Source organism: Sminthopsis crassicaudata, chromosome 1 (genome assembly GCF_048593235.1).
Source record: "Sminthopsis crassicaudata isolate SCR6 chromosome 1, ASM4859323v1, whole genome shotgun sequence".
Classification (NCBI taxonomy): Eukaryota; Metazoa; Chordata; class Mammalia; order Dasyuromorphia; family Dasyuridae; genus Sminthopsis; species Sminthopsis crassicaudata.
The window spans coordinates 449,695,594-449,723,312 of record NC_133617.1 but is presented as its reverse complement, the minus strand read 5'-3'; the positions used below and the strand labels follow the sequence as shown (position 1 = coordinate 449,723,312).

General features: G+C 34.3%; 1 protein-coding gene across 2 annotated transcripts in view; it reads left to right on the top strand.

The window, feature by feature from the left end:
• Positions 1-27,719, top strand: part of PGM5 (phosphoglucomutase 5) — a 212,719-nt gene that overhangs the window by 47,179 nt on the left and 137,821 nt on the right. The window contains exon 7 of one of the 2 annotated variants that reach the window (XM_074280734.1): positions 4,749-4,859. The exons of the other annotated variant lie outside the window; for it this stretch is intronic. Within the exon in view, the coding sequence (XP_074136835.1) occupies positions 4,749-4,859 (111 nt within the window). The remainder of the gene's footprint in view (positions 1-4,748; positions 4,860-27,719) is intronic. 2 annotated transcript variants of the gene reach the window in all.

The following is a 27,719-nucleotide window of genomic DNA, read 5'->3' as shown; positions in this document are numbered from 1 at the left end:
TCATTGTTCTCTTTCTCTAGTTTATGCAAGTAAGCATCTAGAAATATAAAATTTCCCCTTGGTATGTTGTCTCTTTATTGTCATTTTCTTGCATGAAATTATTTATTGTGTCTATGATTTGCTGTTTCACCCATTCACTTTTTTAGAATGAGATTATTTAGTTTCCAATTACTTTTTAGTCTATTTTTCCCTGCCCTCTTATTGAATGTAACTTTTATTGCATCATGATCTGAAAAATTGCATTTACTATTTTTGCCTGTCTGCATTTGATTTTGAGGTTTTATGTCCTAATATATAGTCAATTTTTGTATAGGCTCTATGAACTGCTGAGAAGAAAGTATATTCCCTTTCTGTCTCCATTCAATTTTCTCCAAAGATCTATCATACCTAACTTTTCTAGTATTATTCTATTTACTTCTTTAACTTCTTTTTTATTTATTTTGTAGTTTGGTTTATATGGTTCTGAGAGTGCAAGGTTGAGATCTTCCACTATTATAGTTTTGCTGTCTATTTCTTCTTGCAACTCTCTTAACTTCTCCTTTAGGAATTTAGATGATATACCACTTGGTGCAGATATTTTTTTTAAATTGATAATACTTCATTATCTTATATATATATATATATATATATATATAGATATAGATATATAGATAGATATATAGATATAGATATAGATATAGATATAGATATATAGATATATACATATATACATATATATATCTATATATCTATATATCTTATATATATATAAGTATATATTATATACTTGTTAGCAAGATATAGTTTCCTTTCTTATCTCTTTTAATTAGATCAATTTTTGCTTTTGTTTGATATGAGATAAGGATGGTTCCCCCTGCCTTTTTTTTTTTTTACTTCACCTGAAGCATAATAAATTCTGCTCCAGCCTTTTACCTTTACTCTCTATGTATTACTCTGCTTTAAATATGTTTCTTGCAAACAACAAATTGTAGGATTCTGGCTTTTAATCCAGTCTGTTATCTGATGGGAGAGTTCACCCCATTCACATTTACAGTTAAAACTAGTAATTCTGTGTTTCCTGCCATCTTATTAACCCCAAATCATACTTTTCTCTTTCCTGTTCTCCTTTTCCTCCTCCCCAGAATTTTACTTATGAGTACTACTTCCCTCAAGCAGTCTTCCCCCTTTAGAGGCCCTCCCCATTTTTTCTACCTTTCCCCTACTATTTCTGTTTTCACTTCAATTTAGCCTTCTCTTTGCTTTTTCGCTTTCCCCTTTCACTTTTCTATAAGGTTAGAGAAGTTTCTCGGTGAAACCAAATATATCTAATATTCTTTCTTTGAGCCAAATCTGATGAGAGTAGGATTCACACAATGTTCATCACCTTTCCTTTTTTCCCTCAATTATAATATGTCTTCTTTGCCTCTTCATGAGATGTAATTTCCCTCATTTTACCTCCACTTTCCCCTTTTTTCCAGTACATTCTGCTTTCCACCTTTAGTTTCTTTTTTTTTATATTTTAACAGTAAAATCAGATTATACATGCATTCTCTATGTATACCCATAACAGAAATATAATTCTCAAGAGTTCTTTTCTTTTTATCTTTTTATCTTTGGAGATCAAATTTTTTTGTTTAGCTCTGCTCTTTTCATCAGAAATAAATGAAGATCATCTTTTCATCGAATGTCTAATCTTCCCTGAAAGAAAATGCTCAGTTTAGCAGGGTAATTTATTCTTGGCTGCATTTCCAAGTTTCTTCACCTTTTGGGATATCAGATTCCAGGCCCTTTTGATTCTTTAAAGTGGAAGTTGCTAATCCCTGGGTAATCCTTACTGTGGTTTCTTGGTATTTGAATTGTTTCTTTCTGGCTGCTTGTAATATTTTTTCCTTGGTCTGATTGTTCTGAATTTTAGCCACAATATTCCTTGGGGTTTTAATATTGGGGTATCCTTCAGGAATTGTTTGGTGAATTCTTTCAATGGTCATTTTACCTTCTTATTCTTTGATTTCTGCTTAGTTCTCTTTGATGATTTCCTGAAAGATAGTGTCTAGGCTCTTTTTTTTATCATGAATTTCAGGGAATCTAATAATCCTTAGATTTTCTCTCCTACATCTATTTTCCAGGTCAGTTGTTTTCTCAATTAGGTATTTTACTCTTTTTTCCCTACTTTTTCATTTTTTTGGTTTTGCTTGACTGATTCTTGTTGTCTTACTAAGTCATTCATTTCCATTTGTTCACTTCTGAATTTTAGTGAATTATTTTCTTCATTTACTTTTTTATTTCATTTTTATTTTTCCGATTGAATTTTAAATGAGTTATTTTGTTCTATGGAATTTTTTCCATTCCACAAATTGTTTTTTAAGGACTTATTTTCTTTTTCCATTTCATAAATTCTGTTTTTAAGGAGTTATTTCCTTTTCCTGTTTCATAAATTCTGTTTTTCTGGGAGTTGTTTTCTTTTTCCATTTTATTAAATCTGTCTTTTAATGTGTTATATGCCTTTTCCAAATCCTCTTATAAAGTTTCCATTTTCTTTTCCCATTTTTCTTCTAGCTCTCTTTTAAGATCCTTTTTAATTTCTTCTAGGAGAGACTTGTGTGGGGACCAATTTATATCACCCTTTAAGTCTTCATCCGGAGACAATCTGTTTTTAGTCTCCTCAGGGTTTGAAATCTATTCTCTTTCACCATAAAAGTGTCTATTGTCAGAATTCTCTTTGCTTTTTTACTCATTAAAAAAAAATTAAGGTCTGCTTTTAGGGCAGGGAGGTTTTCCAAGCTTCCTCTACAAGCAGCGGCTTCCTCTACACATGGCAGCCTTCATCTACAAGCAGTGGCTTCGTCTACAAGTGTCCACGACTATGCTGGTTTGGTGCTGACTCACTCCCAGTGCTGGCTGGATGTGGCCAGGGCCCATGACATTCTGGCTTTTCAGGGTTCACTATTCATCTTTTGTGTTTGTGTTGGATGATTTTTGTTTATTTGTTTGTTTGTTTTAACTTCTTTGCTTATCTGCTGGCTTGCAACTAGGGCAGAGTAATCAACACTGCTGTAGATTCTTCCCCATAGATTCTCCACCATACAGAGTCTGCACTGCCACATGGAGTCTGCACTGCTGCATGGAGTCTGTACCCTATTCCAGGTCTGCACAGCATGCACTGGTGTCAGTGCTCAGCCTGCTTGTGATTGGCAGCTTTTCTCCATTTCTCATTAAAACAGACCTTTTCTGGCAATCTTTGAAATTATCTTCTGCTAATAGCTATATTCAAATTTCTTCTTCTTTTTTTTTTCCTGAGGCTGGGGTTAAATGACTTGCCCAGGGTCACACAGCTAAGACCTGAGACCAGATTTGAACTCGGGTCCTCCTGAATTCAGGGCTGGTGCTCTAATCACTGTGCCACCTACCTGCCCCCTATATTCAAATTTCTGATGGTAATTTGTTGCATTCCCAATATTCGTGGATTCTGTCAGTCCAGAGTTAATTCAGAGACTAGATTTGCTAATTTGTCTGAGTGTTGTAGGAGAAGGCCAGAAAGAAACATGTGTCCTCTCCACCATCTTGGCTCCACTCTTGGAACTTTTTACTTTTTTTTTTAATGTTTTACTTTTTAAGAAGGTTTTTCTTCACTGAATTGTTTTCTCTATTTTCATTTAGACAATTTTGCTTTTTAAGACTTTCTTCTCTTGATTGAATTATGGTATTTCCTTTATCATTTGGTTTAGTTTATTTTTTAAGGTGTTATTTTCTTTAGTACCTTTAATGTCTCCTTTACAAAAAAGAAGCTGTTGATTTTTATTTCATGATTTTCTTGCATGACTCTCATCTCTTTCCTGTTTTTTCCTCTACTTTTCTTATTTGATTTTCAGTTCTTTTTGAGCTCTTTCTTGGCCTGAGAGCAGTGATTGTCTTTCTTGGAGGCTTTGGATAAAAGAGCTTTGACTTTATTATCTTCTGAATGTGTGTTTTGATCTTCCTTATTATCATAGTAACTTTCTATAGTCAGAATCTTTTTTGATTGTTTGCTCATTTCCCTAGTCTATTGCTTAACTTTTAACTCTTTTTTTTTAAAGTAGGACTCTGCTTCCAGAGTGGAGAGGTTCCAAGCTTCAGGGACCTTGCTCACTGTTTTCAGAGATACTTCAAAAGACATTTAAGTTTTCAGTTCTTTCAAAGTGGTATGATTTAAGGAGAAGTATGTTTGCTATTCTCCTGACCTGTGCTCTGGTCTGTGAGCAACCACAAACATTCTTTTCTGTCCTGGAACTTCGACTAGGATCTCTCTTCCATTGTGGCTTTGGTTAATGCTCTTCTGAGCCCTAGAACAATCACCCAGGATTGCAACCTAGATGTTACAACACAGTTTTGCCTGGGTTTTAGCAAAGATCCCCCTGCAATCTCTTTCTGATCAGTTGTTCATTAAATCCCCTTATCATCTGTGGACTGAGAGCTTTGGAAGCAGTCACTGCAGCCATTACCAATTCACTGGTTTCTAAGGCCTGGTCCTGGTTTGCTAGAACCAGGGCTATGTTGACAGGGCCTGCACCAGACCTCATTCCACTTTTCTACCTTTTCTACCAACTTTCTAAGTTGTCTTGGGCTGGAAAAGTGTTTATCTTATTTTGAGATTTTACTCCTCTAGAATTTGTTTAGCGTTATTAAATGATAATGCTTAATAATAAGGTATTGGAAGGGTTTGGGGAAGAGCTCAGACAAGTTTTTATTCCACCATCTTGGCTCTACCTTTAACCCCAAATTTCTTTTCACAGTGGTTATACTACATTATGGCTCCACCAAAAGTGCATCAATGTGTCTATTTTCTTCCAGAAACTTCAACATTGCCCCTTTTGGGTCAACTTTACAAATCTGATGAAAGTGAGGTAAAAGTTCAAAATTATTTTAATTTACATTTTCTAATTATTGGTGATTTGGAACATTTTAAGTGACTGGATTATTTGGATTTCTTCCCTTGAGAATGATTTGTTAATATCCTTTGACTATTAATCCATTGGAAAATGGTTTGTTTTTATACATTTGTATTAGTTTCTTGTATATCTTGGAAATGAGGCTGTTTTCAGAGACATTTGTTACAAGAATTACACCCCATCTTCCAGTTAATTGTTTTCTCTTCTAATTTTACCTGTATTTCTTTTATTTCTTTTTTTAACGGATGTAAGTTGTTGTTTGTTTTTTTTTTTTTTTGATGTGAGATATTTTTATATTAGTATAGTCAAATCTATAGTTTTTAAAAGTAGCTATATTCATTATTTATAGCAACATTTAACTTAATTGTTTTGGTTTGATTGATGAAAACTGAAGCAAAGTTTTAAAAAATCATTTAAATATTTACATATTTTATCTAGAGTTTATTATAACCCAGAATATGAAGCATAACTCTAAACTTATTTTTAAAACCTTGTCATTATCCAATATTCCCAGTAGTTTTTATTATGATTGACCCTTTTATGTCCCTATTGTTCCACTCGTATATTTCTTTTTCTCCTCTGCCACAAAATAATTTTAATGAATATTGCTTTAGAATAAGCATTGAAACTGATTGAAGTTCTCCTTCAACCATTCTTTTTTCCCTACTTCGTATTATTATTCTTGCCTACCTAAGTTGTTTTTTATTTTTTGTTTTTAATATGAATTTGGTTGTGGCTATTTCTAGTTATGTGAAATAGTCTGCTAGAGTTTTTATTGTGTTTGGCATTTTATTTAATTTGTATTAATCCTTTAAATTGATTTGTGAAATGCTGACTTTTTTACTATAGTTGTTCAACCTAACTATATGCAGAAAATAACACTTGCTCTTTTCAATTATTCCTTAATTTCTCTTAACATCAGTTTTGAAGGTGTCTTTATGTAGATGTCACACATTTCTTTAATAAGTTAACATCATTTAAATTTTTTTTTGTCATCAGAAAGGGTATTTCTCTGTGCATTTTTCTTGGTATTTGTTGGCAGTCTATAGAAATATGATGTATGTAGAAAAAACACTTTTGTGGTTTGCATTATATTCTATGTCTTGATTTTTTTTGTAGTTTACTGTCTTGGGTTATCTGGATATACAATTTATTCCTTATTTCTTGAGATTGCTTCTCATGTTAATCTTTTTTTGAGGCAATTGGAGTTAAGTGACTTGCCCAGGATCACACAGCTAGGAAGTGTTAAGTGTCTGAGGTCAGATTTGAATTTAGATTTTGAATCCTGGCTTCATGGCTGGTGCTCTATATCCACTGGCCACTGCTGCCCCTCTAATGTTAATCTAAAGCACCTGTAATAAGTCAAATCTTCCCAAGGTTGAAAGTAATCTTATCAGTAGTTCCAGAGTTTCATACATAACAGATTAATTTATGAAATTTCTAAGATTACTTGAATTTTGTAGAAGTTAAAGATTATCATTCCATGATCTTTATTTGTGGTTATATGTGATTTATATCTGATTAAATCAGATTCAAACTGACCAAGTACCCCACACTTCCTTTACTGTAATTCACTCATTCCTCTCCCCCTCCCACCCCAATTTGGAGTTTTTCCAACTTGCAAAGACAGTTTACATTTATGTGATATTAAGATATTTTCAATTAGATTTGTGCAATTTTTTCATTGTTATTTCAGTATTCATTGTTATTTCAGCATGTGCCTTATATGTCCTTAAAGACTTTTAGTGAGAGGAACTCACTATCATATAAGATTATGAACTTTTAGTTGCCTTTAGATCAGGGCTTCTTAACTTGGAATATGTGAATTAAAAAATTGATAATTTCAATAAAGTTGATTTCATTTGTAATGCTATATATTTTATTTTATGCTTTTAGAAATATTATTTTGTTCTATTCCATAGTTTCTATCAGATTGCAAAAGGGATCCAAGACAACAAAAAAATGAAAAATTCCTGTTCTGTTATCTCATTTTTTTTTGTTAGTGTAGAAATAACTGACCTCCATCCCCACTCCTCTTCCAATACCAAAGACATAAACAACATTATAAAAGGCAAAGAAAATCTATATATTTCTATCATTTTTAATGTCTTATGTTTTCTTGAAATATGTTAATCTGCTCATTTTATAAATATGGGATAGTGCCTGAATAAAATATGTTTCTGGTATGCCCTTTTTATTGTTCAGTCATTCCAATTATTTATGATCCCATTTGGGGTTTTCTTGGAAAAGATATTGAAGTGTTTTGCTATTTGCTTCTCCAGCTTATTTTATAGATAAGGAAACTAAGAAACATGGAATTAAGTGACTTGCTCAGGATCACATAGCTAGAAAGTGTTTGAGACCAGATTCGAACTCAGGAAGATGAGTCTTCCTGACTTCAGGCCCAAGATACTTTCTACTGTGCTATAGAACTTCCCCTAGTGAATTCTTCCTTCATATAAATTTTCAGAAGCTTCTTGCCATAAGGTGGATGTGCTTGGGCTATTATTGCCTTTTGGTCTGAGAATTTATGCTTTTTCTTAGGCATCATAGGTTAAAATAAGTTAGAATTCCAGAGTTGTAAGGATCTTTGATAATTATTGATTCCATTTAATTCCCAAGACATAAATCTAAGATAATAATAAGATTTTCTTTAGTAAAAGTAAAATTCTTGATTAAAATAGCTGTTTAAATATTAACTGGTATTATTTTGACATTTAAAATGGTGTACATTATGGAACAAAACATAAAGAAATATAATGCCTATATACAACTGAACTTAAACTAAATTTATATTAACCTAATTTATATAAATATATACATATATATTTATAAATTTGTCATATCTATAAATAGGCTAAATAGGTGTAAAATATCTTAGTTGCTACATAATCTAAATTTGGCTGGCTTTGGACTGAATAGATATAGGTAATTAAATCTATTTTGGAATTGTATCCCTTTGAAGCCTTTTTGAAGCTCTAGATTTTTCACTAAAGACAAAAATTTACCCCAACTTGGACCCTCATGAAGTAACTAAGGATTCTCTAGGGCCTGGTTGAAATTCATGACACTGTGGACCCCGGTGACTAATGTTGGATAAGGGAGGTGTAAGATTTGCACCTTTTTCTTTAGTGGAAAAATATTCAATAGATCAGCTAACAAAATGTAGAGAGGCCAAAGACAAAAGGCTTAGACCACATAATAAAAGTGGGTCAGATTTCCAAACAGTAATAGGACCCAAGTATGAGACAAAAATCAGTGATGAGCCTGAGCCATAAAAGAGAGGAGATGAGGGATGTCAAAAGAAAGGATGTAAAGCTGTTGCATGAAACATTGTCTCTAACTCTGTAGTTGGGGGCATCTGTAGCATTTGTAGAATTAGGGTATTTGGAGGTAGCTTTGCATTGCTGATCTTTCTGATGCAGTCTCCTTATTTTCATTTTTCTTCTCTTATCTCATCCTCTGTCCTTTTTCTCCTCTTTTTCCTTTACTTAAAAAAAAAAACAAACTAGAAAGGTAGTTTCACTGATACTGGGAATTCCTAATGAGTAAATTCCATTTACTAGTGTAGATCAAATACTGTCTTTAAAATTACTTAGGGGTTTTTAGAAGTTAACTGATCCTGGGTCATAGATCCCTTATTTGTAGGAATTGAAACCAGCTCTTCCTTAGTAGGATCCAATTTCTTCTATTAGTCCACTGTACTTACACACTTAATAAATGCTTGTTGGTGACTTGTCACTGTCTAACAAGGTTTTTGAACAGTCATGACAAAGTGACTCTTTCCATTCCTCACCTCTTCCTTCCTCCCTCACCAACATGTCACATTCTAAAAGGAGGAAAGCTATGTATAGTTCTGAATTTTCTATCATCAAGGTCTATGATGCCAGGTGGAAAATGTACATTTTCTAATGACTAAATTTTTATGTTTCTCTTTAATTTGTTTTGCTTAGACTGTTAAAATGTTTATAACCATCAATTAGCAGAAAAGGGGAAAGAATATAGCTATAAGCTTGGGCAACTTGGCCTCAACTCAAGTGTTCTAATTATCTTTTTTTTCTCCCTAAGTTAAATTCAGTTAAGGCCTTTGAAGTTACACAACCTATTACTTCGTTAAAGAAAATGTGTTTATTATGGCAAATCATGGAAACCTGCCCATGATCAAAGCCTTCTTTGTAATATCGACAAACTGATGCTCCCCAACTCTAGAAAATCATTCAGATCTATGTAAAACTAGAATTATTTTCTTCTAGAGGATGTTGCTGGGAAGGCAAATGTTAGGTTAACTCTGATTTGAGCTAAGAATTAGTTGAATAATGCCCCCATTATAAAGTCTGGAATGTCAATCTGGGAAGCTGATACCTCTCTTTCTTCTGGAATTCAAGTATATCCTTGGCCTTCTCTCACAGGAGTATTGAATTGAGTTGCAAAGAAACAAATTTTTTGCAAGTTTCCTAACAATTACAGCTGTCTAAGTGTGTAACAGGCTTGTTAGAGAAGTAGTGGATTCCCCTTTATTGGAGGTCTTTAAAGCAGAGGCTAGATGACTACTTGTTCGGCATGTAACAGTGGGAATTTCTTTCAGGTATAAGTTAGATGTCCATTAAAGTCCAATTTTAAAAATCCTTTATTTACCATTCTATTTGTAAAACTACTTACAAGAACTTTTTAAAGTAGGTGGTTCAAGTAACATTATTATGATTTATTTTTGAGGAAACTGAGGCTTAGAAGGTTTAAGAGATATGGCTAAAGTTACCTAGCTAATTAGTGGTAGAGTTGGGCAAGAAGAGTAAATCTTCTGTAATCTTCTTTCCTCAGTGCCATATTGCCTTGCAAAGCCAATAGGAGAACTGGAAACTTTATTGTACTTCCATCATTGGGATGAAGTGAGGTTTAAGTGAAGGCTTTGGGATATTTTACTTTATCAAGTAAATGCTTGTGTAGACTTCCCTTCCCTCTCCCTTTTCCCATCCCTACCTACCTCCTCAGCCCCTTTAATAAATCTAGAGACTACCTGGTAGACAAGTATGTGGTGGCCTGGCACAGAGTATTTAATTCTAAGGCTCAGGGATACATGAATACCTTTAGTATATTAATTATTGTTTCAGTCCCATGATGTTTTTCAACAAAGACTTTTTATTTGAGTCCAAAAAGGAAATTTACTTAAATAAGATTTCATATCACCAATGTTTTGGTACTAAGAATTTGAGGTTTCATGCTTAATTTTACTTTAAATTCCCTCTTCCAAATTGGAAAATTTTAAAAAAGTGTAACTAGTTTTGATGCTTATTTATCTTCAGGACACTGTTTCTCTAGAAATATTCCAATTATTTTATAAGTATTCTCAATATGGCCTTCTTAGCAGTGCTTTGTTTATATGTTTTATATGTGTTGAAGGGGCTCATACTATGGAATTTCTCCTGTTCTTATTTGCTCACCACTCTATTAAAATAAGCTATATGGGGATTTATATAGGTGCTAGATTCTCCCTCACTAACAATTTTTAAGCAAAGACTCAGTGACTATTCATGAATGATGTCAATGGGCATACTGGGTCAGGTGTGGGTCAGATTGTCTATTTTCTGGGTTCCCTTTCAGTTCTGAAATTCTGTGGTTTACAACTGAAATTATTTGGCCCTCTGAGGCAGAGAAGACTGGTCTAAATGGTAGCATGTTAGCATTGCCTGGACTCCATAATAAGTAAAGAATCTGACCCTAGGAAAGTAAATTATTGCAAGAGTGGAAAGTGATGGCATAGCTTATTTTTAGTTTGATCCAAGAAGCTTATTTGTGTCTTAAAGAAATGATAATAAATATTAAAACTTATTTCAAGACATTAATAAACTATGTCTCACAAAATCCAGGGTCCATCCAGAGTTTTTTTTAGCTTTATTGGTTCCAGACTTGAACAGATATTGGATGAAAAAATTTGTTTTGAATCAACAGAAGACAAAGATAAAAACCTTGTTATAGGTTAAAGAACTCTTTGTAGCTTAAAAAAGTATTTTTTCTATCACTATAGTTGTCTAGAAATGAAAGATTTCTTCCATTCTTAGGAATTAATGATACATAATGTATACGAATGCAGTTATATGTGTATAGTTACATTGTATATGTATGTATGTATGTGTATATGCCTATGTGTGTAGGGTTTAATGAGTGGGTATGTGCTTGTTTGTGTGTATGTGTGTATATGTATGTTTACAGTGAGAGGAAGGATTAAGCCTGGGGTTTCTTATTTATATTTTTCTCCCCTCTGAACCTCAGTTTGGATATTGTCTTAAATAGTTGTCTTGCTACTGTAAAACACTGAAAATGAATTGGCTTTGTGCAATTGCTATTATATTTGGTAAAGGGCAAAATAATTTATTATAAAGAAAACAGCAATTATCAAAACTCTGTGCAAGCACTTGGTTCCTTTTGATCTTATGAAACCTTTGCCAATGAGATGAGCTTTCTATCTTCCGGTTTAGGAAATGTCCCTAGGTCCTCTGTTCTGTGTGCTGGAGCTCCACATTCCTCTATTTTTTTTTTGCTTCATAAACTAGGAGGGGTGTTACCATTTTAATACTTGACCTTATATGGGGGATAGGCTAAGCCATTGTTTAGTTCTGCTTTAATGTCAGGCTTGTGTGTCCATTTGAAACCTTTTAAGGGAATGTAGTGCCATGCAGGGGGGAATGACCCCAAATATCCCTTCCTTCTATTTCATGTGGTGCTGGAGATGGCTTGCAAACTCTGTCTGTGTGACTCAATAGTATAAATCAGGAAAAAAGACCAAGGTTCAGTGTGTAGGAAGGAGATCACAGAGGACTGAACTAACTGCTTTACAACGACATTATTTTTATGTTTAATGAAAAGTTCATGTCACACCTGTCTAAGTAAGATTTTAAAGGAATGACAACATGGGAAACTTCTGAGCTATCTATCTTGTGTGAAGAGATATAGCATGTAGTGGATAAGATATATGAATTGATGTAAGAAAGACTTGGGTTCATTTCCTGCCTCATCTAAATTTTAACTGTGTGGCCTTAAACAAATTATATAAATCCTTGTTTCTCAGTTTCCTTATCTGCAAAAATAGAGTTAGATTTGATGCCCTCAATTTATGATTCTATCATTTTATCACACTTCAAATGTCACACATCCTTACAGTGTAACAACATCAAATTGAGCAATCAACCCCAAGGCCTTTGAAATACGAAATTAAACAATTTCTTTTCATTTGTTTTAGTCTCTTTGGGATGCCATGTAGAGTTTTCTTGGCAAGGATAGTAAAGTTGTTTGTCATTAATTCTCCATATCTTTTTACAGTTGAGGAAACAGACAAATAGTTAAGTGACTGGGTCACACAGCTAGTGTCCAAGGCCATATTTGAACTCAGGAAAATAAGTTTTTCTGATGCCTCTATCCAGTGTACCACCTAACTGCCAAAACAATTCCTATCCCCAAGTTGTATGCAATCTATAAATCAGCAATAAGAACAATTACATATAATAGTTTACTATTACAGGAAGTTTTGAAAATTGTGTTCATAGTTACTAAAGGCTTTTTGTGTATAGAACTTAGTTGTACTTTAATTTTCTTTAATCAAAGTGTGATACAATTTGGGTCACCTCAGCACGTACTGGGCTCTAGAGAAATGAAGACAAAAATGAAGATCATTTCAGAGTTCCTTTGCCAAATGTCATTGGAGGTCAGACTCATAAGCAGCCTTAGAAATATCTAATTATCTAGTAATCATCTGATCATCTAAGTGTCTAGACAGCATAGTGCAAAGGTGTTTTTAGCCTAGAGGCAAAAAGCCTGAGTTTCAATCCAGCCTCAGATACTTTTGGTCTGTGTGACTTTGGACAAGTCACTAAATCTCTGTATCCCTCAATTTCCTCAATTGTAAAATGAGGATAATTATAGCACTTATCCAACAGGGTTGTTGTGAGAATAAATGGCACAATATTTGTAAAGTGCTTAGTACAGTGCTTGGCACAAAACTGATGCTCTGTAAATACTTATTCCCTAGTCCTTATCTGGTCTAGCACCTTCCTTTTATAGAAATTAGAGTGTACTTCAGAGAAATAAAGTGAATTTCCTAACCTCATATAGTTAGTTAGGAGCAGAACTGGGCCCAAGGCCCAGATCCCTCCAACTCCCAAGGTTCTTTCCACTCCATCCTGTTGAAGAACAGTAGTGAAGGAGCCAGGCAATGTGTTTGTCCTGTATCCATCACTAACTAGTGTTATGACCTTGGAAATATCATTTTATTTTTCTAGACTTCAATTTCCTTATCTGTGAAATTAGGGATTAAGAATGGATAGAGGGCTTTGTCTGGATTCAAGAAGACCTTAATTCAAATCTGACCTCAGACATTTAGTAATTGTGCAACCATGAGCATATCCTTTAACCCTCTTTGCCTCAGTTTCCTCATCTGTAAAATAAACTAGAGAAGGAAATAGCAAACCGCTCCTGTATGTTTGCCAAGTTAACCCCAAAAGGAGTTACAAAGAATCATTCATGACTAAAACAATTGAATAACAACAAGAGTAGTTGACCTCCAACTCTTCTATTTTTATAAGGTAGTGAAAAAGAGCTGAAAAACGGCGTTCAGGGACTAGAGCTAACAGTTTTATGTAGCTAAGAAAAAACAGTTTGATAAAGAAGATGGACTGTTTCCAGATTATCTTTTAATCACAGTTCCAGTTTTTGGGTTGAATTCTGCCTCCTGGAGCAATATTTCCTAATAAGATTCCTGTCAACTAAAATTACAATGACTTTGAAGTATTGTGCACCCAAATGCACAAACATAAGCTGCCTTCTGCTGCCTTCTGTACTTCCAAGCTGTAATTCCAACAGTTCTGGGCTGCTGACTGACCCACTGGGCCACTAGTACTGTAAAAATATCAAAGATAGGCACTAGGTTAATTATTGAAATACTTGTGGCTGGCCTTCAGCAAAATGACCAGATTTTATTTCCTGCACTTCTTCTAATGCCTGCCACATAGTAGGTTCTTTGTTGTTGTTTAGTTATTTTTAGTTTTTGGCTTTTTGTGACTCCATTTGGAATTTTTGTGGTAATGATACTAGAGTGGATTTCCATTAACTTCTCCAGTTCATTTTACAGGTAATGAAACTGAGGCAAAATTGGTAAAGTGACTTGCCCAGGATTACCCAAGTTAAGTGTCTGAGGCCAAATTTGAGCCCAGATCTTCCTGGCTGCAGGCTAGGTACTCTATCACTGTGCCAATAAATTTGTATTGATTGATTGTAAGCCTTCTTTCTGGCAGGTTGGCTCCATTTCCTTGCAGCCCTGTTATTGTACCTTATCACTCAAGTAGTTGCCTTTATTTAAGTTCTCAAATGGTTCTCCAGTGGCCTAAGGACTCTTCTATCACAACTGCTCTGCTTAATTTTTATTCTAGGACCATCAAACTTCTTCCACGTATAAGCTTATGCCATCATCTTGAACACTGATTGTGCTTTAAGGTTCAATATCTCCTCGTCTCCTTCAGTTGTCTTTCCTCTCTGATTGAAGGGCTAGAAGGCAGAGCAATGAACTCTTTCCAAGGCCTCCCTTTATGGATGACTGAGACCTTTCCAGATAACTTCATTTCCTATCTACTGTCAATATCATGCACCACTTCTCTCTCCCCCTTCTGGATACCTTCTGATGACTCCTCTTACCCTATGTTCAGTTTCTTTCTATGTATTGTATTAGATTGTAAGCTTCTTGAGGACACATATCTTTTTCTTTTTTGTTTCTCCAGCACCTATACTAGTACCTGGAACAAAGTAGGTTTTTTTATAAATGTTTATTGAAGGATAGAGGAAAATCTTGAGAATTTCTGTCCCACTTATTTTTTTGCTAGTACATCAAAACATATTTTCTTTAATTAAAAAAGTTAACAGTATGTTCTTTACAAAAAAGAAGAAAGGAAATAATATTAAAACTTCAAGATTGTGTGTGAGAGAAAAGCTAGTGAATAGCACTAGGCTAGTGATACATTAAAAAAATTTAACAGTTCTATTGATGCTTTTTTGTTTTCTTTGTATATAGTATGGTAGCACAGTGGAAAGAGAGCTGAATTTGGAGTCAGGAACACCTGAGTTCAAATCTTGCCTCATATACTTCATAGCTGTATGATGTTGGGCAAGTTACTTAACCTCTCTCAGCCTTAGTTTCCCTACCTATAAAATAAAGATAATAAAAGCATCTACATTACAGGGTTGTTATGAGTATTCTATGTATGAAAGCACTTTGCAAACCTTAAATGGCATATAAATACTAGCTCTTCTCCTCCTTCTCATATTCTTTCTCCTCCTTCTAATATCACTTTCATTTCAAAACATACATATTCCATTCTCCTTCAATCCAATCCACCACTGTTTTTTTGTTTTGTTTTGTTTTGGTTTTTTTGCCCTTTTTTTTGCCTTATTTTACTCAACTTTCCTTTCTTGGGGGGGAAGACTAATCATTAAGCAAAATAAATTATCACAAATAAGTTGTGTTGGAATGTGCATATGGTATGCAGTATTCCACACTCATAGCTTCTGCCTCTCCAATGAAAGGATCATGGTACAACTTTTCATTTATTTTCTGAGCTCTGGGTTGGTAATTATTTTTAGACATCAATCCACTTTTATTGTTCTTTTCCTTCATATTATTGTTTATAATATTGCATCTATTATTTTCATAGTAAATAAGTCAACTTTTCTCCTTAGCATTTATATAACTTTCCTACATAGCTCTAAATTCCTCTTATTTGCTACTCATCATAGCATGGCATTCCTATGTCACATTCCCTCATTGATGGGCACGCACTTTGTTTTTATTTCTTTCTCAACAACAAAATTTATTTCTATGAATGTTTTGATGTATATAGATCCTTTCTGACTTCTGTAATGTTATCTGTTCCCATGGGTTCGATGATCACCTCTACATAAATGATTACCAAATCCATATATCTAGCCCCAACTTCTCCCCTCAAATCTAGGTCCATATCTCTAATCAATTGCTGGACACATATACTTCAATGTCCCACCAATGTAGAGGGCCAGAATTCTGAAAAGATGCACTTGAATCAAGGACAGCAGGGTATTTATAGTTAAGCATCTACTCAGTGTGAGATAATGGTTCTCTAAACAATTAATGTGATATGGTGATGTAATGGCTCTCCTAACAGTTGGTACATGCTCAGTGTGCTATAGTGATGTAATCGTACTAAGTTATTTAAGGGAGCCTCAGACACAGAAGATTCTCTCAGCCACAGACAGACATAATGAAGACTCCAGACTTCATCTTTGACCATCCATCCTTGTGAGTCTCCTGCCTCCTTCATTCCTCCACTAAGACCAAGGACTCGGGCTGATTCTGAGGTCCTCCAGAGAGTTAGTCCAGACATTACACACCAACACCTAAATCTTTTTCTTTTCTTTTTTAAAAAATTTATTTTATTTGAAAAAACAGAATAATAAAAAAAGAAAAACCAAAAAGGAATACAAAATAAAGCAAAAGAAAAGAGAACATTGTCATGTGCCCAGTGGAACATGAGAGGATTCAAAATATATAACAAATTACCAGATTAAGAAAAAAAAATATATATGTAGAAAAAATTAGATTCATAAATGTCCATTTTTTCTTTACTTCCTTGTCAATTGCTCTTTTGTTCTCTGCTGTGCACCTTATTTACTTTATTCCTTTCCCTTTTCATCCCTTCTACCACCCACAAGCAAGCTATAGTTAAGAAAAGATATATTTATGTATACATATGTAGATCTATACATACATGCATACACACATATCACACACACACACACACACACACACACACACACACACACACACCTTTCTTATCCCTGCTAACTCTCTGTTTTAATTCTGCTTCTTAACTTAATCTAACCTCCCCCCACCCAAGGATCCCTCCCTTATCTTCTTCCTTCACCCTTTGCTTCCCCATCCACCCATCCCTTCCTTCCTTATTTTATTTCCCCCCTGAGGCAATTGGGGTTAAGTGACTTGCCCAGGGTCACACAACTAGGAAGTGGCCAGATTTGAACTCAGGTCCTCCTGAGTTCAACACTGATGCTTTATCCACGGTGCCACCTAGCTGCCCCTCCCCCTTATTTCTTTATAGATTTTGGAGGGTGCTATACCTTTCATGATATATATGGAATGCTGCCTAATTAACCCATCCCAGATGTTAGGTTTTCAGAACTATGAGCCCTCTTCCCCCCTCTAATGCCTCTGTGTCTATTCTTCCTCTGCACCTCATTTATGTAACATAATTACTATTTTTATGTTAACTGTCAATCTTTCTTTTGAGCTACCCTATTGTTGATATGAATCTTAAACATATAGTATACATTTCCCAGGGCAGGGGGGGAAACATTCAATTTGTCTGTGTTTAGTTCCTTGAAACTAATCTTTGATATTAACTGTTATATGCTAATTTTTCTGTTAAGTTCAGGTTTCATTGATAGAAAGTCCTGAAAATTTGCAAATTCATTAAATGTCCCTTTTTTCTCATTCAGCATTATAGATAATTTTGCTGGATATGATATTTTTGGCTGCATGTCTAGTTCTTTTGGATTGTCAGTAGATAAGATTCCAGGATCTGTGATCTTTTATGGTAGCTATTGCTAAGTTTTATACAATTCTAATTGTAACTCCAGCATATTTGAATTTTTTTTCTTTTTGCTTCTTGCAAAATTTTCTTTGATCTGGGGGGTTTGAAATTTGGCAATACTATTTCCATGTGTTTTCCACAAAGAATCTCATTGAGGTGGTGATCAGTGGATTTTTTTCTATTTCTACTTTCCCCTCATGTTCTATCATTCCAGGACAATTTTCAGGCAGTCCAATTATTTTTATATTTTCTCTTCTTGATCTGTTCTCCAAATCAGTCATTTTCTAATAAGATATTTCACATTCTGCTCTATTTTCTCATTCATTATAATCTTTTTTGTTATTTCTTGGTCTCTCATATCTTCATTCACTTTCCCTTGCCTGATTCTAATTTTCAAAGAATTATTTTCATCTTCAAGACTTTATCTCTTTTTCTAGTTGCCTAACTTTTTTTTTTCAAAATCTTTTTTTTTTAGTTTAGTTATTTACTATATCTCTCCTAAACTACTGTGACAATTTCCTCTGCTTCCAGTCTCTCCTTTCCACAATTCCTCTTTTATGCAATTGTTAAAATAATTTTTCCCTGAGGCAATTGGGATTATGAGGCCAAATTTGAACTCATGTCCTCTGACTGCAGGGCTGGTGTTCTAACCATTACACAATCTAGGTACCCCTAAATTAAATTCTTAAGACACAGATATGTTCATATCACTATTCTGTTCAGAAAACTTTGGAGGCTCTCTATCACTGTGAAATAAAATTCAAATTCCTTTGCCTGGCCTTTGACAGTCTCCATTAACTGACTCCAATCTAAGATACCTGTTAAATTTTATTTCATATTATTTCACTTTCATAGATATAGTTGTTCCCCAAAATTTTGCCTTGCTCCGTTATACTTATGTTTGTTCACACTGAGTACATTCCCTTCTAGGCTTTGCCTTTTGGAATTCTCTTCCTTCAGGGTTCATCTTGACTCTTCAAAGAAATTTTCTTTTTTTCTTCCAGCTTACAATGTTGTCTCTCTCTTCAAATTTTCCTAAGGCCCTTTGTTTAGATCCCTGGTATTTATTCATGTTGTAATCTCTTTAATAGAAAAAAACTCTATTATTTTTTCTTATTGTATTTTTTCTTGCTCTTAATCCATAATAGGTGCTTAAAATTTTTTTTAAAAATCCACCCAAAAAGAATATTATGAAATCATAATGATCCAGCTTGATACCAAAGAAGGAATGTGAGAAGGCAGCTCACACTATCTTTTTGCAGAGGAAGCAGACTGCAGGTGTAAAATGCTGCATATAATGTTCATATTTGCTGAATTGCTTCCTCCACCTCTTTTTTATTCTTTGTCAAAGAGGGATGGTTTTCTGGGATGGGGACAGGAAGTGGAAAACATTGGGAAATGTAGACAATATAAAAAACAAACAATATCATAGCAGATTGCAATCTGTACCTCACTTCTCCAAACTCTTATTACTTGTTTTCTTGAAATTTCTACAGCTTTTTAGAGTGGATCCCATTTTCCTAGATTCCTAGTAATGCTGTTTAACATTTGTTAGCTGCAGTAGTGTTTCATTTAGGAGTTGTTTGATGACCTGGAATAGCAAAGACTACTGGACTTGGGATAAGGAGATTTGGGTTTGAATTCTGGGTCTTTTCTCTTCCTAGTTATGTGATCTTGGGTAATTTACCCTTCTTTTCGAAGTTTTAGCATTATTATATGTTAATTGAGAGGGTTAGATTAGTTGATCTTTTCTACATCAGTGATTCTGAGGGTGATACTGGGTCTAGAATCAGGAAGATTTGAGTTCAAACACTGCCTCAGAAACACAGTTTCTCTGTGACCCTGGACAAACCTCTTAATTTTTGTGTACCTTAGTTTCCTTATCTGTAAAAAGAGAGTTTTATGAATTATCTTCTACCTTTAAATCTATGGTCTTAAAATATTGCTGATACTTTGTACAATGATCTCCTGACAGTTATATACAATAGCAGCAATATTATGCAGTGATCAGCTATGAATAATTACCTATTCTCAACAATACAATGTGTATAGGAAAAACTAGTGCTTCTGGTGTGTCCCCTTTTCCTGGCTGTTCCCCCTGCCTTTTGTGTCTGCTACTCAACCCTCATCCATGGTTCCAAGAAGTTGTAGCATGGAGTAGCCATACTGTCTCAGCAGACAGTATTGATTGTAACCAGATTGAAAACAGATTGATGGTAATTTACATCAAACATGTGAAGATTTTCCCCAGTGGAATAGGTAGATAAGAACAATTTATCCCAACAATCATGAAGGCATCTTGGTCAGTCATTCACTATATCCTGGGTAATCACTAATCATCTTGACTTTTGTCTTTCTTTCGGATTTTCAATAACTCTGGAAGAGAAAAAGTGAGGCTGATGACCTTGTGCAACTCTGCCTCACTTAAATCCAATTCACAAGGGAGTCAAGACATCACCTCATGATATCATTGGTCCTCTTTCAAAATTAAGGGCTGAAAACAACAATACAAGACAATTCTGAAGGACTTGTAATGAAGAATGCTTTCTACCTTTAGAGAAAGAACTGATAGAGAGTCAGATGCAGATGAAAGAATACTTTAAAATTCTTTTTACTTTTCTTGTTGTTTTTTTTTTTTTGATCTGTGTTTTCTTTGGCATCATGGCTAATATGAAAATATGTTTTGCATGACTGTATCTGTATAATATACATCAAAGTACTTGCCCTCAGTGGGAAGGAAAGGAAGGAGAGGGGATTTGAACCTCAAAAACAATAAAAAATGAATGTTAAAATGTAATTTAAAAATAAAAGAAAGCATTCTTAAAAATAAATCTATGATCTTATAATTCTATAATGTTTTCCATATTGTCATAGGCTATATAAAATACTTGGGGTTCCTGGCAATTTTTTATTGCCAGAGGAAAGGAGTATATTTCCAGATACGAGAAACCTATCATGATCCTTCTGGTGAGTGCTGTATGGAAGCAAAATCAAATTACATCATCATCAAAATCATCACCACATATTTTTCTCTTTGTCTTTCTGTCTCTTTCTCTGCCTCTTCTCCCTCCCTTTTTCTTTCCCTCTTTCCCTTTCTTCCTCCCTCTCTTCTTCCCTCCTTCCCTCCTTCCCTCCCTCCTTCCTTATTTCTCTCTCTGTCTCTCTCTGTCTCTCTCTGTCTCTCTTTCTTTCTCTCTTTCTCTTTCTCTCTCTCTTTCTCTCTCTCTCTTTCTCTCTCTCCCTCTCTCTCTCTCTCTCTCTCTCTCTCTCTCTCTCTCTCTCTCTCTCTCTCTCTTTCTCTCTCTCTCTCTCTCTCTCTCTCTCTCTCTCTCTCTCTCTCACACACACACACACACACACACACACACACACACACACACACACACACACTTTTTAAAAAATGCAGACATGTAACGTCATTAGTTTGAAGAAATCTCTTATAAAAATTCCTTATGTTGATGCAAATTGGTAGGTTTTGATTTTGGAAGCTTGCTTATAAGATTTGGAAATTTCAAAAGGCTCTGAGGTTAGGTGAATTATTGAGGGTCATTTAGTAAGTTTGTGTCAGAGGCAGGACTAAATAGAAGTCTTTTGAACTCCAAGATGGATCTTTTATTACCTTGATGCTTCTTTATAGTTATATAATTATGTAAATATTGTATCCCCCAGTGCATAATCAAACTATTCATACTTGCAGCAATGCCACTCCAAGGTCTGTGTCCCCCAAAAAAAGATCATAAAAAGGAAAAAGCACTCACATACATAGAAAATATTTATAGCAGCTCTTTTTATGGTGCCAAAAAATTGGAAATTGAGGGAATACTTATTAATTGGGGAATGGGCCAAACAAATTGAAGCATATGAATGTAATGTAATATTATTGTATTATAAGAAATGATGAGCAAGTGGATTTTTTAAAAAGCCGCCTGGAAAGACGTTTTGTTAAATGTTTTTAATTTTTATTTAATTTTTTAAATTGATCCTATTTCCCTGTATTATGAAGTACCTGTTTTATTTCTTAAATTCAGAATAAAATAAATAAAACTTTTAAAAGTGAATAAATCCCTGATTTCAAAAACAGCTTAATATAGGAGAAAGAACCATAGATTTAGAGCTAGAAGCCTTGGGTTCTAGTCCCAACTCTGCTATTTACCATTGTATGACCTAAATATAGTTATTTCATCTCTTTAAGCCTCACTTTTCTTATCTATACAATGAGAAATAATATGGATCCTTACCTGTTAAATCTGAGTCTGTTATTTTAAGTGCTTTGTAACTCTTAGAGTGCTATGTAAATGTAAGTTTTTTTTTTGTTTTTTTTTTTTTTTAAACTTTAGATTCAGATCTGTGATTGGTATAGGGAGCTTCTCTTTGAGAACAAGTTGAAACAGTGAAATAGAATACTGGCCTTAGAGTCAGACACTTTGTGGACAAATTACTTACCTTCTCCTTATCTTGATTTCATTACCAGTAAAGTGAAGCCTAGGTCAGCTGGATGGTAAAGTAGATAGAACACTGGGCTTAGAATTTGAATTTAGTTCAAATCTAGCTTCAGATACTTACTAGCTGTGATCTTAGGCAAATCACTTAATCCTATTTACAGAAGTTTTCTCATCTGTAAAATGAATTGTAGAAGGAAATGGAAAATTGATGAGGTATAGATTTGGGATACCCAAATGAAATTGAGATCAAGTGGCAGTTTCGGAATACAGGGAGTCAAATAGAGTTCCCTTTGCATTCGGCGCAGGGATAGGGGGCGTTAAATGAGGCCTAGTGGTGGTGCAAGAGTCCCCTGTAAAGGAATTTTTATAGACCCCAAAACCCAGATTGATAAAAGAGGTTTATTATGGGGTTTGGAAGTAAAGTCTAGTTAATAAAAGGTGTTAGGTAAAGACAAGAGGGCACTGAAATATTATTCCAGTGGGTAGAGACCCTTGGCATGCCAATTGTAAGGCTGGCATGTTTAGAACCTCTGTAAAGAGAGGACTCCAGCTTGACTCTTTTATAATGAGATATTTCGCTAAAGAGGCCCATGAGTGGAGTCCCAAGTTGACTCAGATCCAATGGGGGTTGTGAGAGCCCAAGTTGACTCAGATCCGGTGGGGGGCTAGGACAAGCCCAGATCTCCTATTGGAATTCAAAAGGGGTGCTTTTGACTAAGATTTGTGAATCAAAGGTCCTAGCTTCTTGAATTGATAATGCATCAGCTAGGAGGGGTTGGGAATCAGAAAGGAATAAATCAATCTGAAAGGACTAGTTTCTTGAAGGGACCACAACCCACTTCAAAATCACTGCAATATTTTTACCAAGAAAACCCTAAATAGTGTTTCAAAGAGTTGGATATAACTGAACAACTCGACAACATCAAAATGAAATCTCAGTAAAATCAGGCTTTGAAGTTCTTTCCAACTTTATAAATTGGAATCCCTATTAAACTATTCTTTGACACTATATCTTTGAAATGATACTGCTACGGAACTAAATATTTCAAAAGCAAACTGACAATTGATCTTAATATATATAATTTTTGAATACTGAAAGATATCTTTGATGGAGTCCTGTGGACATGAAAGTACACATATTTGTCTGGGAATGTTTCAAGCTTTTTCCCATGGGGTCTAAAACACTTTTGGTCCAGGAAAATATTCCATCTTTCTATCATATAATATATGTAATTTCCATATAATAGAGCTTAAATGAAAGAATTTTACATATCTTTCTCTCTGATGCAGGAGAAAAAGTTAGTGGAGTAGAGGGAAATATTACTATTCTTGTACACAGAGATTCATTCTAACATAAGACAAACAATCATCAGCATTGCTATCATTAAAAAAAAATGTTGCAAAGGATCAACACATCTAAATGAAAGCCACCAAGGACTTGGAAAATGCTCCAGATATTGCTAACAGCTGGGGAGAGCCAAAGAGTAAGTATAGATACTTGCCTTTGGAAGTTACTTGCTCGTTCTGAAATTTTTGTAGGATTCTTGGCAGCATAGACATTTATCATCATTGCCCTCAACTGGCCATCTCTTTTCTTTTCTTTCTTTTTTTTTTTTTTCTGATCTATTCAACCTGTTACCTGTTAACTCCTATGGGAGAGAAGATAAATTTGGGAATATTATGATCTTGAGTCTGAAGTAAGTATTATTTTTTTTGTTTTGTTTTGTTTTTTAAATAATTATTTTGAATTTGACAGCTTGGAGCCCTTAACGCGGGTTGTTAGACAACTGCTAGCTATGTGTCTACATAGCTACTGCTGTTAGACTTCTTGCCTGAAGTTTATAGCTTATATCACCCAGAGTAGGAGTTTCAAGATGGCCTTGAAATATTTCAAGGCTTTAGTGATGAGAGGAGGTGTCAAAGCCCTGGGTTCAGGGCCACTGGAAGCTTAAGGACAATTTCAGTTAATCTGAGGATAAAATGATGGATAAATTTGGAATGGAATGGAAAGGTGGCAAAACTATCCTCAGGGTCAAGGAAAATGGGATTCCAGTAATTCCTCTGAGCACATACTGGTTTTGTTATTCTGCACAAATCCTTTAATTTGTGATTCTTTGTCACCTTTGTCCAGGTGACTCTTTGGAATCTTTCCAAATGAAGAAAGCAGCTATCTTTCATTGCTCTGTAGATTACAAAGGAAAAGTCAATAACCTTTTTTGAAAAGAAAACTGATTCAGTTTTATACACATCTGTTATAGCATTTCTACAGAAACAATTGTAATCAAGATAGATTATGAAAGACAAGCCAACAAGTGGCTGGAATGAAAAGGAGGACCTCCATGTGTTGATAAAATCCCAGGACTGGGTAAAAAATAAAACCTAGTATGAAAGACAAAGTGAAGTCAAAAGTTGTGGGAATAATATTGGCTCTGGAGCCCTAAAACTCAGTCTTGTCTTTTAGCATCTCTGTAAACTTGGGCAGGTAATTTTCCTTGTCTGTGCTAAACTCAAGTTTTCTCATCTGCAAAATGGGTGGGTTGGATTATAAGACCTGTAAAAAAAATTTCCAACTCTGAAATCTAGAGATTTTCTGATATTAAGGATTAATTACTTGCATAGGAATTTGCAGACTGGAAACATCTTCTGGATTTTCTATTCACAATGATATTTTATAAAATTCATTTAGCCCATCCCTTTAGCTCATTAAAAATTATGACTAATAGGATTCCCTCCTTAACAATAAATATAAAGCAAATTCTAGGAAAAAATGCTGTGTTAACAGAACAAAATGTATTAATTATGTTGTAAAATAGGATATGCTAGGTTCTAGTGAAATGGCATGTCTTACTTGGAGAAGCCATATCAGTTCCTGATGTGTTCTTTTATTTATAAGATTTTGATGAGTTGCTTCAAAATCCTTCTTTCTATGTGTTGTTAGAATAATGGATTACATACCCAGCAAAGTTGGGTGAATGAAAAAAGGTAGTCAAAGAATTTTCAGACTTTCAGGATTTTGTTGCAAAAATCCTGAACTTAATAAAAAAGTTGATATATAATTTCAATGAGAAAAGCAAGATAAACATCAAAGGCTAATTACAAGGGACTCAATAAGGCCAAACGATGTTTTATAGGTGGTAATGTTTGTCTAAGATTGTCAGTAGTATTTAAGTAGTTCAAAAGAAAGATTGGGGTAGACCTGAGTATGATGTGATTCTAAAAAGCAAAACTGTGTAGGAAAAGATAAAAAGTAAGTTGTTATAGGAATGAGGAGGAACCGATGCATAGGAATTAGTTGGGGTCAGAAGAGCTGGTAGTTCTGGAATCCTCTCTCATCAGGAAAGAGGGAACAATACATATTTATCTAGAAAGGTATAAAAGTCTATATAACATGGAGAGGAATAGGATAAGGAGGGGAAGTATAGAAGGGTGTATGGATTAATAGGAATGGGAAAAGTTGTGTAGATTACTGGGAATGGGATAAAGGGAGAGGGAAAAAGTGAGGGGAGAAAATAAGGTAGGGATCCTTTGAGAGGAGTAAGTTAAATAATAGCAAGGCAAGGTTGTGTGGAAATAAAGCAGAGGAGTCGGCAGGGATGGGACATAAGAATATACACAAACATAACATTAATGATTAGGAGTAGAATTTATTAGAAAAAAATAAAGATAGTAATCATTTACCTCAGACAAAGTTAAAGCTAAAATAGATTTAATCAGAAGAAAAATAGGGTGTCAGCCATATGAATCAATATTGTTTTAGATCATTTAAAATAACAAATAGTATAAGGTTGGAAAATTGCACTAGTGTAGGAAATGATGAATTGGTAGATTTAGAAAAATAAAGGAAGACTTGACCTTATGAAGGATGTTATCCCCTTTCAGAGAAAAAGGAAAAAACGAGTGTATGATCTTACATAGATGCATATGAAAGTATGGTGAATGTGTGTGTGTGTGTATATATATATGTATATATATATACATATATATATGCATATGTGTATATATATGTGTATATATATTATATATGTGTGTGTTTATAGATATCTATCTATCTATATTTATATCTATATCTATATATGTTTGTGCATATATGTGTATAGGTAAATATAAATTTATCCATGCTTAATTGTAGCCTTCTGGGGGAAGGTAGGGGGGAGGAAAAGAGGAAAAAAGCATTAAAGTAAAAAGTGCAGAGCAGAAAACAAAAGAAAATCAAGAAAGCAAAAAAAAAGATAGACAACTCTGAGCATGATATGTATTTTTATTATGTAGGTTTTTTTGAAATGGAAATGTGTTGTTTAATATGTATAATGTTCTGCTATGCACATGGTAATTTTTCTTTTTATATTTTGCATTTAAGTTTTAAATTAATTAGCATAAAAAAGCAGTTGATCACTTTGAAGAAGAAGGATGCTTACAAAACAGTAAAGCAGTAAAAGAGGACAAAAAGGAATCTTTTAATTATTCTGGGACCAACCTCAAAAGATTCTGTAAAATTGATGGTTTGAATTAGGCTCACTACTCCTTTCTGGATTCATTGACCTTTGATTCTTCTTATTCTGTGCAGTCGAACCATCCATGAGTATCATGATAAGAATCCATATATTGTCATTTACTCAGATATCAAGGTTTGAGATCATTAATGAGTCAACTGTATACCTGCAATTACTCCTGGAAAGGGGAGATAAAAAGAGGGAAACTACATCCCACAAAGAGGCAAAGAAAACCTATCATATTTGATGGAAGTTAGAGAGGGGGAGGAACATTGTGTGAACCTTACTCCCATCAGAATTGGCTCAAAGAGAAAATAATTAACATATTAGTGTTACAGAAAATTCTTTCTCACCTCAATAAAAAGAGGGAAAGGAAAAGGGAAAAGGAAAAGAGCAATAAGGAAAGGAAATAAGAAAGGGAAAGGGATTTAAAGGGAGAAGGGAGGGATATTAAAGAGGGAGGGCTGCGTGACACAAGTGGGGCTCATAAGTTTAATACTGGGGAAGGGGTTCGGGGGATAAGGGAAAAAAGCATAATCAGGGGATATTATGATGGCAGGAAATACAGAATTAGTAATTTTAACTGTAAATGTGAATGGGATGAACTCTCCCCGTAAGCTGAGACAAATAGAAGACTGGATCAAAAGTCAGAACCCTATAATATGTTGTTTACAGGAAACACATTTAAAGCAAGAAAACACTTACAGAAAAAAGGTAAAAGCCTGGAGCAGAATCTATTATGCTCCAAGTGAAGTAAAAAAAAGCAGGGGTAGCCATCCTTATATCAGATCAAACAAAAGCAAAAACTGATCTAATCAAAAGAGATAAGGAAGGAAACTATATCTTGCTAAAGCAAAGACAATGAAGCCATATGAATATTAAACATATATGCACCAAGTGGTATAGCATCTAACTTCCTAAAGGAGAAGTTAAGAGAGTTGCAAGAAGAAATAAACAGCAAAGCTATAATAATGGGAGATCTCAACCTTGCACTCTCAGAATTAGATAAATCAAACCACAAAACAAATAAGAAAGAAATTAAAGAGGTAAATAGAATAATAGGAAAATTAGGTATGATAGATCATTGGAGAAAACTGAATGGTGATAGAAAGGAGTATACTTTCTTCTCAGCAGTTCATGGAACCTATACAAAAATTGACCATATATTAGGACATAAAGATCTCAAAATTAAATGCAGGAAGGCAGAAATAGTAAAGGCTTTCTTTTCAGATCACGATGCAATAAAAACTACATTCAACAAAA